The sequence below is a fragment of the Aulonocara stuartgranti genome, assembly GCF_965226115.1.
Source record: "Aulonocara stuartgranti genome assembly, chromosome: 15".
NCBI lineage: Eukaryota > Metazoa > Chordata > Actinopteri > Cichliformes > Cichlidae > Aulonocara > Aulonocara stuartgranti.
This window is the reverse complement of record NC_138951.1, coordinates 7,874,886-7,890,401: the sequence shown is the minus strand read 5'-3', so window position 1 is coordinate 7,890,401 and position 15,516 is coordinate 7,874,886. Positions and strand designations below refer to the sequence as shown.

The 15,516-nt window shown below is 40.7% G+C and overlaps 1 protein-coding gene across 4 annotated transcripts in view; it reads right to left on the bottom strand.

Annotated features, from left to right (window-relative positions):
• Window positions 1-15,516, bottom strand: part of nbas (NBAS subunit of NRZ tethering complex) — a gene marked incomplete at its 5' end in the record, with an annotated part of 182,930 nt that overhangs the window by 95,744 nt on the left and 71,670 nt on the right. For all 4 annotated transcript variants that reach the window (XR_014271223.1, XR_014271224.1, XM_082505113.1 and 1 more), the window contains 6 exons: window positions 5,499-5,622; window positions 6,701-6,814; window positions 7,390-7,563; window positions 9,451-9,534; window positions 11,079-11,236; window positions 14,652-14,765. Coding sequence is in view for 2 of the 4 variants with exons in the window: in XM_082505113.1 (XP_082361239.1) it covers window positions 5,499-5,622; window positions 6,701-6,814; window positions 7,390-7,563; window positions 9,451-9,534; window positions 11,079-11,236; window positions 14,652-14,765 (768 nt within the window). The remainder of the gene's footprint in view (window positions 1-5,498; window positions 5,623-6,700; window positions 6,815-7,389; window positions 7,564-9,450; window positions 9,535-11,078; window positions 11,237-14,651; window positions 14,766-15,516) is intronic.

Sequence of the window (15,516 nt, the reverse complement as noted above, 5' to 3'; positions counted from 1 at the left end):
GTGGACTTAGCTTTGAATGTGTTCATTTCTGCGAGCACACAACCTGTTTCAAATACAGATCGTATTTATTAGTCAAAGACAAAGTACGGGTCCTTTTCTAATAAGTGCTCTCCAGATGAGCACAAACTTAATCAAAGTGCACTTTAATAGTGAATCCCCTGAATGCAAAATTTGCCTCTGCGTGGCTACCAACAGCAACTCTGTATGCTGACCTTTCTCTTAGGGAGGCAGCCTAGCCCCCCAAAAGGGTTCTCCAATTCTAACACAGCCATCTCAGTTCAATCACAGCTACACAAGCAGGACCACATTTAGCTATGATTAAACACCGGCAGACTCACAAGGTGAAAACAACACCAGCCTTTATAAGAAAGATTAGATTGAGATTCACTACAGGCCTCAACAGGTCTATAAACAAAGCAGACTAAGTACTTAACACAAACTTAACTAAACTAAGCTATTTGCATTGCATGAGTAAAAGAAGGTAGTAAAAAACGTGAGATTCTATTGTGATGGGACAGCGCCTATGAGTTCTATGATCAAGTCTAAATTATATTAAAATAGTATATATACATAATATATATATACACAAACACAAATACATTAAAAAAATAAAACAGAATATGTATGAAGGGCGTCAAGTAGCAGGCTGATCGCCCCTCTTTTCTTCCTGCAAGTAGATATGGCTCAGACCAAACCCATCTATGATCGTAACCTTTGTTCTGGTTTCAATCACACCTGCGGTTGTTTTGTAATTTGGTGATTTGATCTTGCACTTTCAGGCCTACAGTATATAGATGAACTGACTAAACAGTTGGTTATACAGTTTATATATCGGCTTTTTAAGCTTGAGGCTTCTTCTTTTCATATTGCAAGTTTCATCTTATTATTTCAATCTATATGAACCTCATATAAGTTATTGTATAAAGCAGCTACAGAAGAAAACGACACCTGATACACAGTATATACATATGACAGACCAAGGTAAATGCTTCCAACATGTATTCCACAGTCGCAGTCTTCTGAAGCATAATGAATGTAATGTGATTTTATATGTACAACGTTGTATATATAATGAAAGGCAGGCTTTCAGAGCACATTCTAATACATGAACTGGCATTTATTTAATCTTACTGATCAATCAAAGTGCTTTACGGGGTTCTATACACTTGAATCACTCACATCCAAAGACATTTTAGAAACGTCATTTAACCTCCAGTTTATATGTATGCATAACTTTGGACTGTGGGAGGAAGTCAGTGTACTGGGAACCAGGAACTTTCTCGTAGTGAGGTGATAGCATAACTACTGAAATGCCGTGCCTTCCACTAAGTTTTCCCTTACGAGCATAAATAAGTCTTTGAGGCTTATTTGTAGTTATTCAGATACAAGTATGGTATTATGTGACACAACTTAAATGCCTTTCAACTGCCATGGCGACACACACACTAACCCCTACATTGGGCAGATGGCTGCTTAGCCACTGAAACTTCAGCTTCTATAACTCAGTACTCTGGACTTGAAAGCCCATCATGAACTGACCATGCCAAAGTACTCAGAATCACTGGCAGGGCAACAGGGCTGTCATGACTGGTAATGGGACTGAAGTTTTTCTGTTCTTTTTTTTCCTGCCAATATTACATAAACACAGCATTAAAAATCCCAAACAGAATCACAAAGATTTTTTTAAAACACTGAAATGTTTGCTGCACGATCACCATTTAAAATTTACTTTTAAAATTCTGCATTCACGTGCAGAACTTGTGAACTTGTGGGGTTTATGGTGGTACAGCAGCAGCAAACATTTAATGATTGAGAACTAATTAGTATGCATATTGATTAGCTTTTCATAAGTGAACAAAAACTAATCCCATTCAGAGTTAGCACGAGTATGAAACTGGGAACCAGTCCATGTTTATGCAGTGCCCCTAAGGCTGATGGGTTTTGGAGTGTCTACAGAGCTCTGGGCACAAGGATGGAGTTAACCCAAACAGCTTCCCTCTAGGCCACAATAGTTAGACACAATGAGACCAAAAACACACAACAGCACTCGCATGATTACAATTAAAAATATGTAGATGAACTTGATAGATTCCAAACACTGTAAGCGCACGGATGCTCTCAGTTAATCAATCACCAACAAACATACTCTGAGGAAACAGCGGGAGGCAGCAGAGAGGATCAGACAGAATCACTTTGTAGTCTGAGACCCAAGGAGAACAGAAGCCTGCGTTGTTGATAAGAGCCCGAGACAAAATGAAACAGACAGAGAAAAGTAGAGCATGGACACTGGGAGGGAGACAGAGGCAGGGCACAGGAAGAGTCACACTGTAGAACAAAATGCACACTAATATGCATATGTGCACACACATGGTTGGAAGGGCATAGCTGAAGGTGCACGCCGTTGCATGTGCGAGCAGCAGCGAAGTAATGAACTAGTTTAAGGACAAATAACAGCTCTCTTAAGCAGTGTTCCCACCCTTCTCCTTTGCTCGTTTTTCTCTCCCCTCCTCTCCTACCCCACGGGTTTCAATGAGCTACACCTCAGAATGAGCTGATTACACGCCTCTCTAAAGCTACAGATACCATCGGGACAGGAATTACCAGAGGGGTAAACACACACACACAGACACACACACTAAATAGATAACCCTGCCTTTAAAGCATACAACATTTCTTCTTGTGAGTGAGTGAGTGTTTGTGTGTGTGCGTTTGTGAGTGAGTGCAGAGAAAGTGATAGAGACAACACACAGAGAAGTGGGTGCATTAGATGGGCTGTTTTTGTGTGTCTGCATCCACACACACACACACACACACACACACACACTCCTGCTTCTGTGTCAGCTAAATCGAGCACATTGTTAGTAGGTCGGTGAGACACTAACCTATTACTATTTCACCTGTGCAGGCAGTGTGGGGAAAAACAACTGATTAGAGCCTGGTCAACATTTGGCAAATGGCAGCACTCCATGCTGTGTGTCAGTGGAGTTTGGAGTCATGTGTGCAAATATGTGTGTGTGTGTGTCTACCTCTCTCTTTCTCCCCACTTGTCTTCACATCAAGTGCTTGTGTCTGCACCTTACTCAGCTCAATCCCATTGAGTCACTTTCCACTTGTGTCATCATTAATTACCTCCAACTTATCTAGGCCAGGTGAAAAATCGATATATTTATTTTCTTAAAGGCCATCTCCTAGTCTGTTTTTTAAGGACAGCCAGCGCGGCGGGCCGACACACCAGTCATTAATCGAAGGTTGTTATCGGACACGATGCTGTCCAGAGTGGCTTTTCTCTTTCTCGACACGTCGCACTCTGCAGCTGCTCCGAAGGGAAGGTGACTTTTAAGAAAAGAGAGATATTCATTTGAATGACAGCGGCAACTGCAGAGAAGTTGGATTTGCTGAAAAGTGTGGATGTGTGAAAATGTGACTGCAAGTGTGGAATTTTACATGCATTTGTATTACATGCAGACACACACACACACACACACGTTTGTTTTTGTAGTGTCATTGATTTTTGCGAGCAGCTATGATCCATCATGCAGTGTGGCCTTGATGTTTTGACTTGATGCTATCTCTCTAGTATCTCTGCAGTGATGCAGCATTATTTACTGATGCGGTGGGATGCGTGCGGATACATTAATTAATCAGTGAGGCTATTCTTCCCGTGTTGTCCCCTAGTCGACCATATATGGGCTCCCAGGCTAAGATAGATGAGAAGAGGAGAGGGCAGGGTGTCAAGGAGGAAGCCAACTACGCTGTGCAAATACCATCCAGCTTCACTAAGATGGAGCGCTGAGGAAAAAGCTAAGTTAAACAAAATTCAGCCTCAATCAAACACTTAGAAGCTGCATTATCATAATAATAATTTGAAATCCTGGAAAAAAATTTTACAAGCAACCTGACAGTTGAGATCTTGCCAAATCAATGTACCAATAACTACCATTTCAAATTTAAATTATACAGCAAAAACCGTGGTAAGCACATTGACTTAGTGAGCAGCGACAGACAAGGTCAAAAAGTCTGAACAACTAGCCCTCAAAAACCTCACTCAGATTCAGCCTGATTCCAAAATCCAATCTGGAGTAGAATTGAGTTGTAGTACACCAAGAATAACAAACAGTGAGGTTATAAATTTTATTAAAGGTTGGTTATGAAATTAGAAGTCAGAAACCCTGAATACCAAAAATAAATCAGAGGCTCGGGTTGGAGAAAGAAGCTTCTGCTGATGCAAAAAAAGTTCTTGCAAAATGGAAACCAGGAATTGTATGAGAGTTTATAATTGAGAAGTCCGCCATCCACAAATTGTGCGTAGATAAAAATGATTCAGTACTGTGGCTACTCCCCCTGGAAACCCTTTCCTGGCTAAAGCACTCAAACATAGTGCTCAGTGTAGGAAGCAGAAAAACAGGCAAAGACAAAGAAAGAGAAAGACCCAGGAAACAGACTTCATCCAGAAGAAATGGCAATAAAGAAACAAATTCCAGACTTTACCATACTATTATATGGCAATATATTTGTTGTATAAACTCAGTGGCTACTTTGCTCAACTGCTTGTTAACACAAATACCTAAATAGCCAATCGCATGAAAGCAACTCCCTGCTTTTAAGCATGTAAACAAGATGAAAAGAACCTGCTGAAGTTCATACGGAGCATCAGAGCAGGGAAGAAAGGTGATTTAAATGGCTTTGAACATGGCGTGGTTAAGGCCAGGCGGGCTGCTCTGAGTATTTGAGAAAACACTGATCTACTGGGATCAGCAGTTTCCACCATCTCTGGGTTCACAGAGAATGATCCGAAAAAGAGAAAATGTCCAGTGAGCGGCAGTTCCGTCGGAGAAAATGCCTTGTTGATGCTAGACTTCTTTGAGCTGACAGGAAGGAAACAGTAATACAAAGAACAACTCGTTACAACCAAGAGACCATCTTTGAATGCAAAACACATTTAACCTTGAAGCAGGTGGGCTACAACAGCAGAGGAGCACATTGGAAGCCACTCTTGTCAGCTAAGAACAGGTCAGATATACAACACTGTCTTCTACATCAGCGGTTCAGGCGTCTGCTGGTGATGGTGTAATAGTGTGGGGAATGTTTTCTTGGCACACCTTGGGCCACCAAATGCTTAATAGATACTGAGCATTGTGTAAACACCACAGGCTACCTGAGTATTGCTGCTGACAGTGTACACATCATTTGATGGCTGCTTAGAGGAGAACATGCCACAAAGCTCAAATAATTTCAAACTGGTTTCTTGAACATAATAATGAGTTCACTTTACTCAAATGGCCTCCACAGTCACCACATTGCAATCCAGTAGAACACCTTTGGGATGTGGTAGAATGGGAGATTGGCATTTAGGATGTATTGCCGGCAAATCAGCAGCAACTGTGTGATGCTAACACGTCAATATGGACCAAAATCTCTGTTTCCAGCAGCTTATTGAAGGCAAAAGTAGGTCCAACCCGTTACTAGAAAATTTATGTCTATGTAGGCCACATGTTTACCTTCTGTAGCAGGAAACGGGGTTTTTCCCTCAGTTTTTGCCTCAGCCAGTTTTCCAGTCCTCAACAAAACCTCAGCAAAGTTTTCTGCAGGCACTTCTTTGTAGAATGAATACACATCTTGACTCTAAAAGAAAGAATGACAAAGGAAGAGTGATATAGTACTTTTCTTTATATTAAGGCAACCCTCCCTCCCCATATCTGAGCAGACTAGAAAAAGCACAGCGAGACATGATGAAGATGACTGAATATCTTCATTCTCAAGGAGTCAGACAGATGAGAGACTGAGTGAACAAATGAACTTCAGAGCCAAGTAAAGCGTTTCAAAACCAGGCCCTTTTGAAAAGTCATTTATAGGTTTCTTGTATACAAGTTATTTCTCATGTGTCTGAGTGGCGGACAATAAAGTTTCTGCTCTTGCTCGGTCTCAGAGCTATCGCTTCAACGCAGAGTGTGTCCTGTCTGTCTTCGCCACTCTGTCTCTATCCATCTTTCAGTCCCGTTGCATTTGTCTCTCTTTCTCTCTCAATCAGTCTCTCCTCAATCCCCACTCCCTTCATTGCAACTGTTAAGGTAAAAACTAATCCCATTGATCAGCCAGCTCATGGGCAGATGGATGTGGGGAGTAATTATTGGTAGATGGATGATGGAAGATGGATGGATGCTGGCGATGAAGTGAAGGAAGGGATTTGGAGAAGCCTATTAAAATGTCATAAGAGGAGATGTATCGGCCTTCTCCGTTTCCCCTCCCGTCCGCTCTTTCAGCTCTCCGTATGATTTGTGTCTCTGAGTAAAAAGCCCAGTCATAGCCCAGAGGCAACCACTTCCCAGGTACAAAGGTCAATCTACTCCTTTTCTTACTTTTACTCTTTTGTATCCCTATAATTCCTTCTGTTGACATTCTTTTCTTTTGGATTATTTTTAGCATCATACCAGTAGTCCAAAGTCCCTTCTGTTAGTACTTGGCATTATAATTGTTCAGTCTGAAATCAATATTCATTTTGTCTCAACGCTGCTTTTTAAAGAATGTATAAGTCATAGCAAGAAAATCTAATTAATTGCCCAGTCATAAGCCTACTCATGCAGTTTTTGCTGTAATTTGAAAGGATGCCCTGGGGTGAGAAAACAAAACATAAGAAGAAAGAAGGTTGATAAGAATGTACGAAGCAAAGAGCTACGAGAAACACTGGTCTTAAGCCACTCACCGTGTCTACATAGGGATCCTCAATGAGATCCTGATAAAAGGGGCTGCAGCCTTGACGCTCCAAGTTGGCGTTCTCACATGCCCCTTCCTGGCTAGTGGCTCCTGAACCACGACCCTGAGGAGCCATCAAAACATCATTAAACTTTCACAACATGCCCTCAACACTGTCATATTTTTTCCCTGTCCCACAGCTAACATCCATGCAATTTTTCCTCTTTCTTTAGAAAGCCGCAATCACGATCACCCCTCCCAATTGCTGCCAACACCAGAGACGCCATCAATCTCCACCCGGGCGACCGTCGGGCCCGTGCAGCCACCAGATATTGAAATATTCAACAGGAGGGCCAATTAATTATGCAGGAGATGAGCTCTTGATTGGTTATTTTTGAAGTCTGCGAGCAAAAGTATGTGAGGTATGGGAGTGCAGACAGACATGAGATCTGTCTATGCAGCCCATTAGTCTGTAGAGTTAAAAACAAGGCGGATACATCCATAACCGCTGCTACGCTGTTGCTGGCTAATTGATCATGATTATTACACAGAATATAAATACATTTATATCAGTAAAATGCATAGAAACTGTACTTTTTAAACCTACAAGGTGGTAAGTGCACCCATTAAGAACTTTACAAAAAAAATCTTCATCTGCAGCGAAGAATTAATAAAACAACACAGTCAATGGATTCTTACATGCAGCGGCCGGAGGTAATTGAGTGAGTCCTTCCACCAGCGGTGGTCACTGACTGCAGTCAAAACAGCCTTGGTATTCAGTCCTGTAGTAGTCAGGACTTCCATGGTCTTCGCTGTAGTCCTGTGCAGGAGGTCTCCTGCTGTCCCCACAGAGGAGCCCACACGAGGTTGGGGCTGAAGAGAAAGAAAGAGAAGAAAAATTAATGGCAAACATATTCTACTGTGTCACTCTGGAGCCTTTGTAGAAGTACCCACGACAAGGGGCTTTACAGTTTGAGAACAGTGTGCAGCATACAACACCTCCTTTTTGTAAATAAAAACACAGCATCGCTCGATCGGCACTGCTAGATTAGACCCATGAATATTGTATTCTATTTTTTATTAGGTACTTCTGAGAAGCCATTTTAATAAGTGCAGGGCTCTTTTTCTTTTACTGGTTTATTTATGTAGTGCATAGAGGAATTACAATATGCATTCAAGCAGGGCCCTTCTGGTTCTGAAACACACATTCTGTATTGTGTTTGTTCAGAAAACTTTCCAAAAGTCACACAGGCAGAGGAAAATTCTACACAGATGTAGAACAGATTCATAATACAACAAGTATTTCTGTCACTAATACTTTCGTCACTAAGATTATACAACTGAATTAAAAATATTATTCAGTGATTCGCTCCTTGACAAAGCAAAAGCTTCCTTCTTAAAGCAACAGAATTTATCTCATCTAACACAGAGTTAGATGAGACAATCCACTCGAAACACACCTAGTATATATCTTAGAGGCACACCACTGTATGGGCTGAAGATCAGTGCTGGCTAATTTTAGCTCAAGATTAGAAGTTTTATGTTGGCTAAACACTCAAAGATGAGTGATAAAGAGTTGTGACTTTTATCTCAGTAATTTTGACTATTTTGAAGTTCTAAGATAACAGAACTGTGAAAATAACGCTTGAATTATGTTTGTCCTGGGTTTCTGACTTATTTTTCCTTCAGATTTCTACAGTCAAAATTATGATCAAAAGAATATTTTGTCCTAATTTGCTTCCATATCCCAGCCTTTCTATATCCTTCCATGCTTATAGAAACCAAACAAAACTGTTTTGGACTTCTTAGTATCTCCACTTTTTATTAGCTGGTGAAACGGAGCATCTGCCACCTAACCCACATTTTTCAGATATAGATAGAGTGCTTCAGAAGTGGTCTATTTTGTTGACTTTGAACAGAGTAAGGTAGTCAAAGAAGCTGTCACAGTTAAGTCACAATTGTGGTATTTGTGTTCTGTTGGTCTTCTGAACTACCCCTCTCAAAGCAGCGTCAGTATTTAGTTATTAATCTTCTCTGAGAGCTTCCTCTTCCACAAAAATCTTTAACATTTAATATTTGGAAATGAAAGTTGCAATCCTTTTGCAATGTAATGTACATTAATAAGTACACCACAAAATTCAATAAAGTGCTGTTTTCTATACATTTGAAAATCTTTACAAAGCCATCTTGGGAGATCCAGTGGGCTGGAGCCAAATCATTTAGTGCCTTTCATCAATACTTTATTTAGCAAGGGATTAAGGGTAAGAGCATGAAATGAAGAAAACATATACGCATGATAAAAAGATATAATAAAAACCAGCTATTCAGTACATACACCTACACCGAAAGCTGCATAAATACATGCCCACGGTGCACACACAGAACACATTTGGGCAGCTTAAACATATACAAGTGAGGGACATCAATACAATAATAAAATGATAACAGACAGCTTCAAATGAGCACCTATTTGCACACAAAGGGGGATGAAATGCAAGTCATGAAACATTAACACCCACTCAAGGCATCATAAAGCTGGCAGTGCTGAAGGGGAGGAGAAAGGAAGGCATAAATAAAACAAGGGAGCTGAGGACCGTAACACTAGATTTACACCTCATCAAATATGGAGCGGCAGGAAAACACACAAACTGAACAGGACAGAAACAAACCCACACAGGGATAGAGGAGGCAGTTCAAACAAGAACATGCATGTGATGGAAAACAGAATGAGGGGGTTGTAAGGAAAAAAATTACATTTACCTTTAAAGAGTCTGTCTCGTCAACTTCTCGTCCGGTCTCTGTATTTACAGGCTCCATTTGATAGTTAACAGCCTGGTACAACACCTGCAGGATAGAGGGAGGAGGAAAACAAGAGATTAGAGCTATTTTGCCAGAAATAACAAATTCGGTTTCCTCCATATTTGAGATGATTTAAGCTTTTCAACATGGTGTGCTGTCATGCGGAAAGTAACTATAAGACTGGTACACTGTAGTCATAAAGGGATAAGCGTGTTCAGACTAAAAAGTCAAGAAGTATGCCAAAAATATAAGGCAGGATGGATCCATGCTTTCTTGTCAGTTACCCAAATTCTGATCCTCCTATCTGAATGTTGCAGCACAATAGACCAGGCAATCTTTTTCCAATCTTCTGTTGTTCTATTTTGGTGAGCTGTGCAAATTGTAGCCTCTCTTTCCTGTTCCTAGCTGACAGGAGTGACACCTGTAATGCTCTTCTGTTGTTGTAGCCCATCTTTGGCGTGTTGTCCGTTCAGAGATCCGTTCTTCTGGATCCCTTGGTTGTAACCAGTGGTACAGTGAGTTACTGTTGGCCTTCCTATCAAGTCAGGCCATTCTCCTCTCATCTCTGGCACAAACAAGGTATTTTTGTCACAGCACTGCTGCTCACTGAATATTTTCTCTTTTTCAGACCATTCTTTGTAAATCCCAGTAGATCAGCAGTTTCTGAAACACTCAGACCAACCAACAACCATGCCACATTCAAAGTCACTTAAATCATCTTCCCTCATTCTGACGCTCTGTTTGGACTTCAAGAAGTCATGACCGTGTCTACATGACTAAAAGCACAGAGTTGCTTCCATGTGATTGGTGATTTAACGTTTGTATACTGTATATGTATACTAAGGTCTAATTATCTTATTTATCTTAAAGGTCCTTGACTCACAGGCTTGGGAGGCACTTTTATTGTTGTCTACATTGATCATTTAAAAACTTCCTTAGCAGTCCTAATTTTACTGCTGGTTCTATCAAACGTCTTTTTTTAAACTGGCTAATACAAAAAATGTGTTTACGTATCACCTCTACCTGCTTTGTCACCATAGCAAAGCCGCCCCTTTAAAGGCACAAACACATGAAGTCAACAGTAAATTCTTTTAGTAGTAATGGCAACGATATTCCTCTGAACGCGTTTGAAAAGCTACTCACACATCTTACCTAAATCTTAAAAAGATGTCTGTTCAGCTTATGCTATGCTTATGCTAACGTATATCCAGCCCCATATTTAAATTAAAGGACTTGTTCTCATATTTTTGTTGCTACAGTAACTGCTTGTTAATACTGGACAACCAACCTGTGGTTTGCTCGTAACCCTCTTGTATATTTCCCCCTTCACTCCCATTAGCAGCTGTAGTGTCTCACTACTGTCATATGCGCCCACTTTGCTCTACCACTGGTTATTTCAATTTTCATTCTTGGAAGCCTTCAACTTTCCCACCATCACAAATTCTCTTCTTGCACGTATTTGCTTCAAAAGCTCACTATACAAACCATTTTCATTTTGGACACACATGAAAGGGCAAACAAAATGACAGCAGCAGCCAAACATGAAAACGATATAACAATGCTGTTAATAAACCGCCTGGCTGGTTTACCTGAGTTTGTAGGTCACTGGAGGCGGCCAGGAGGCCGTGGATGCTGTCAGGGGGGCAGTGTGTGAGAGAGAAGGCTAACAGTTCTTGCCGGGCCTCCAGGTCTCCATAACCGTCACATTGACCGAGCAGACTGCACACCTCCCATGCTGGACTGTAACCTGGAGGGAAACAAAAAGAGAATGTAACTACAAGATCAAGTCCAATCAAGACATAATGACAAAGCATCAAACACAAAATGCATATTGTAAAATAATCCGCGAATATCCAGAACATTAAAGCAAAGAACAGAATCTAAAAAGTACAGGGTGGGCCATTTATATGGATACACCGTAATAACATGGGAATGGTTGGTGATATTAAAGTCCTGTTTGTGGCACATTAGTATATGTGAGGGGACAAACTCCTCAAGATGGTTGGTGACCATGGTGGCCATTTAGAAGTCGGCCATCTTGGATACAACTTTTGTTTTTTTCAATAGGAAGAGGGCCATGTGACACATCAAACTTATTGGTAATGTCACAAGAAAAACAATGGTGTGCTTGGTTTCAACGTAACTTTATTCTTTCATGAGTTATTCACAAGTCTCTCTTTGTTCACAGCCATTGACATGTCAAAGAGGTTAACACGTGAGGAGCAGATCGAAATTGTGTTGATATCTGGTGAACGCAGTAACCAGGTCATTGCAGCAGATTTCAATGCAAGATACCCTACGAGACCACCCATCTCTCATGCTACAGTTAGCAAACTGCTTGCTAAGTTTCGTGAAAGTGGTTCAGTGTTGGATTTGCCAAAATTTGGACGCAAGAAAACTGTCACTGATTAAGAAACATCAGTGGCTGTCCTAGCTTCATTCAGCAAGAGCCCACAGCGTAGCACTTGCCGCATGTGACTGGAGAGTGGCATTAGTCGAACATTCCTTCTGCAGATATTAGCTACTCACAAATGGCACCCTTACAAACTCCAGCTACTGCAGCATCTCAACGAGGATGACCCAGATCAGCGCACAGAATTTGCAGAATGGGCAAAACGAAAATTGGAACAGGACCCTCAGTTCACGCAGAAGATTTTGTTCAGTGATGAGGCAAACTTTTATGTGAATGGTGAAGTTAACAAACAAAACCACCACTATTGGTCTGACACTAACCCACATTGGATGGATCCCTCCAAGACTGTTGGAACAACAAAAGTGATGGTTTGGTGTGGTACATGGGGTACAACAATAGTGGGTCCATTCTTCATCAATGGAAACCTCAAGGCCACTGGATATTTGAAATTGCTACATGATGATGTGTTTCCCTCTGTATGCACTGAAGCTGGCACGTTCCCTGAGTTTTTCCAGCAAGATGGTGCACCACCACATTATGGGTGCCAGGTCCGAGCATTCCTAGATGAACAGTTTCCTGGAAAGTGGATTGGTCGTCGTGGGCCAGCTGAATGGCGGTGTTGCTATCAGTGTGTGAAGAGTGGGAGAAGAGGGTTGCATTGACAATCCAACACAATGAGCCGCACATTGGACACATTTTATAAGTGGTCAGAAACTTGTGAATAACTCATGAAAGAATAAAGTTGCATTGAAACGAAGCACACCATTGTTTTTCTTGTGACATTACCATTAACTTTGATGTGTCACATGGTCCTCTTCCTATTGAAAAAACAAAAGTTGTATCCAAGATGGCTGACTTCTAAATGGCCACCATGATCACCACCCATCTTGAGGAGTTTGTCCCCTCACATATACTAATGTGCCACAAACAGGACTTTAATATCACCAAACATTCCCATTTTATTACGGTGTATCCATATAAATGGCCCACCCTGTATAACGAGCCAGGAAAGAGTAACTTTAAAAGCCCTTGGGACATTAACAAATACTTAAATCTTTACTTTTGCACACTTCTCCTTGAAGAAAATATCAGCCTGAAACATTATAACAGCTGAGCTACATTTGTTCCAGCTTCATCATAGCCAGAAACCAACACGCCGCCTTGACTTCGTTTTTACAAACAGATTCAATTATTCCTGCTGTGTTCATAGAGAGAGAATACTGTTGCTTATCTGATTACACCCTCTCTCTCTCTAAGACACCTTTTTTCTCATCTAAGCACTCTCCCATTACTCAGGACTGTAGAACAACACAGTGAAATTTAAGTTGTTTTTTTCCCCCTTGGACTTAATTTTTCTGTGGTGGAAAATATTACAGCATCAAACAAGACATCCCCACCCCCATTGTCTCAGTGTTGAGAAAAATGATGATCGCTCGACCTTTCTGTCTCTTAGCTTAACACACTGCCTTCAGACTTGAAAACTGGACATGCTTGGACATCCAGCTCTCTTATGATTTCACACATTAAACTTGGATCAGTTTAAAAGTAGAAGTTTGCTCTCTGCGCAAGGTCTGTGGTGAAATCGTGCATGTTACAGGTGGTCAGAGCAGGAGTTTAAAGGAAAATAGCGGCCTTGTACACTACCCCTTAGCCTCCCTAGCAGACACACCTACAGTATAAATTTCAAAATCCTAAGTTACCTTGTTCTGACGTTATAAGATTTTCAGAAAACGTACTCTGAACTTCAGGTCAAGGCCACAGAGATTCAAACTCATCCAAGATTTTTAGTAGATGCACCTATGGTATCAATTTAAAGTTCCTACATCGTCTCTTTCTCGAGTTATCGCATTCATAAACTTAGGTGTCCTGAGTACAACTAATTAAGATGGCATAAACAAAATAAGACTGATTGTGGCAGAAATAATAATCAACTGAAACCTTATTTGACTTGTAGTGTCATCAGAGGCATCAAAAACTCTGATGGAGGTGGTTGATCCTAAAGACGTTCATATATAAAAATATTTTTCATATTCTGATGCGAGAACTGCAAGTGGGACCAGCTTTGTTCAGAGATGCTGAGGGAGTGTGCAGTGTGGGAGTTCAGTTGACTTCCAATGTTTGAACCTATAGCCATTTTTTAGACCACCACCAAATAAAGGTTTTATGACACAACTCCATTAAATTAATAGCATTGGTAATTACCAAAACCATTTTTATGTGTCTGTAATGGTTAATCCACCTGTATGTGGAAGCACTTTAATACTCTCTTTAAATTTGTTAAGCACTGTAGCTCATTTGACTGGATGTCAGTATACTTTGATATCACAGTCAATACACCACCCAGGTATTTAAAACCAGGACACCCGTTTGATGCCAGTCAATGCCCATTGTTATCATTTAAATATCATTAATAATCCCTTTTTTCTCTGAAGACTTCTGTCTTTTTCCATTGTTCATCAACCTCAATGGATTTTGCTAAATGCTATTGCCTGTCAGTCTTCTTCTGTTCTTGTTATACTGCATGAGAGTTGTAACAAGCTTAATAATATTAAAAAAGGCTTCTTTTTAGTAAGGTTTTAACATGCAAAGTAATTAACGCCCCCGTCTAAGAGTGATACCAGTTATCAACAATGAGGTAAAACATTTCTCTCATATTTCAGTGGTCATTTTACTTAAATCCTACTTACATATCACATATATTATAGTTTCCCTAAAGCCTCTACTGGTCTGAGCACAGCTTCACAGTTACCTGCAGCCATGAGGTCCTGACAGTGGATGTACGACGCCTTGAAGTCCAGACATTGCAGAGCTTGCTCTGCAAGCAGGGTCAGCACTTTGCCTTTTCTCATTGCTTCATCTTCCCCTAGGCATGCAAACACAGATATTCATTTAAATGAGTACAAATGGATTTTTTTTAAAAGTCTTTTGAATTTGTTTTCTTAATCCTGACAAATGTCAACATTCAAAAACTAAACCGCAAATCTCATAAGGCTGCATATTACATACAGTATCTGTCTCAATGAATTTCATATTAAATTTCCCTCTGTGAGCAGACTCACACACAGGCTCTAGGTTGAAAAAAGAATATCCTCAAATATTAGCCGCACTGCAGTCAGGGCTTGAGACTACATAATAATTGTCTACCACAAATGAGATTATTGCCATTTCTGTTCATCTCCAAAACAGGGTACGAAATAACAGTAAAATTACCACCGCGCTAAAAGGAAATCAGAGTTTGATATCTCAGTGTTCGTGAGATTGAGCGCGGTGTTAACATTCATGTGGCAGCTCAGGACAACCTTTGATCTGTGTGTAAGCTCTATAAACAAAAGGCAGAGGATGGGACGATCAAAAGAGGCATGGTCAGGAACAACTTCTGAATAAACCTGTGCGCTGAAGATCAAAGAACTGGCGTTGAGATGAAGAAATGTGATGGCACTGAATTGGTCGGTGGCTGTTTGTTTGTGCGTGTGTACGTGCATGCGTGTGTGCGTGTGATGACAGAAATGCTGTGTTTACTGTGAAGGGAAAGAGGTGTTTGTCAAATATTTTCAGGGTGACTGGTGAAATGGCATCTTCAAAAGCTGTCAAGACCTCAATATAGACAAGGTTTG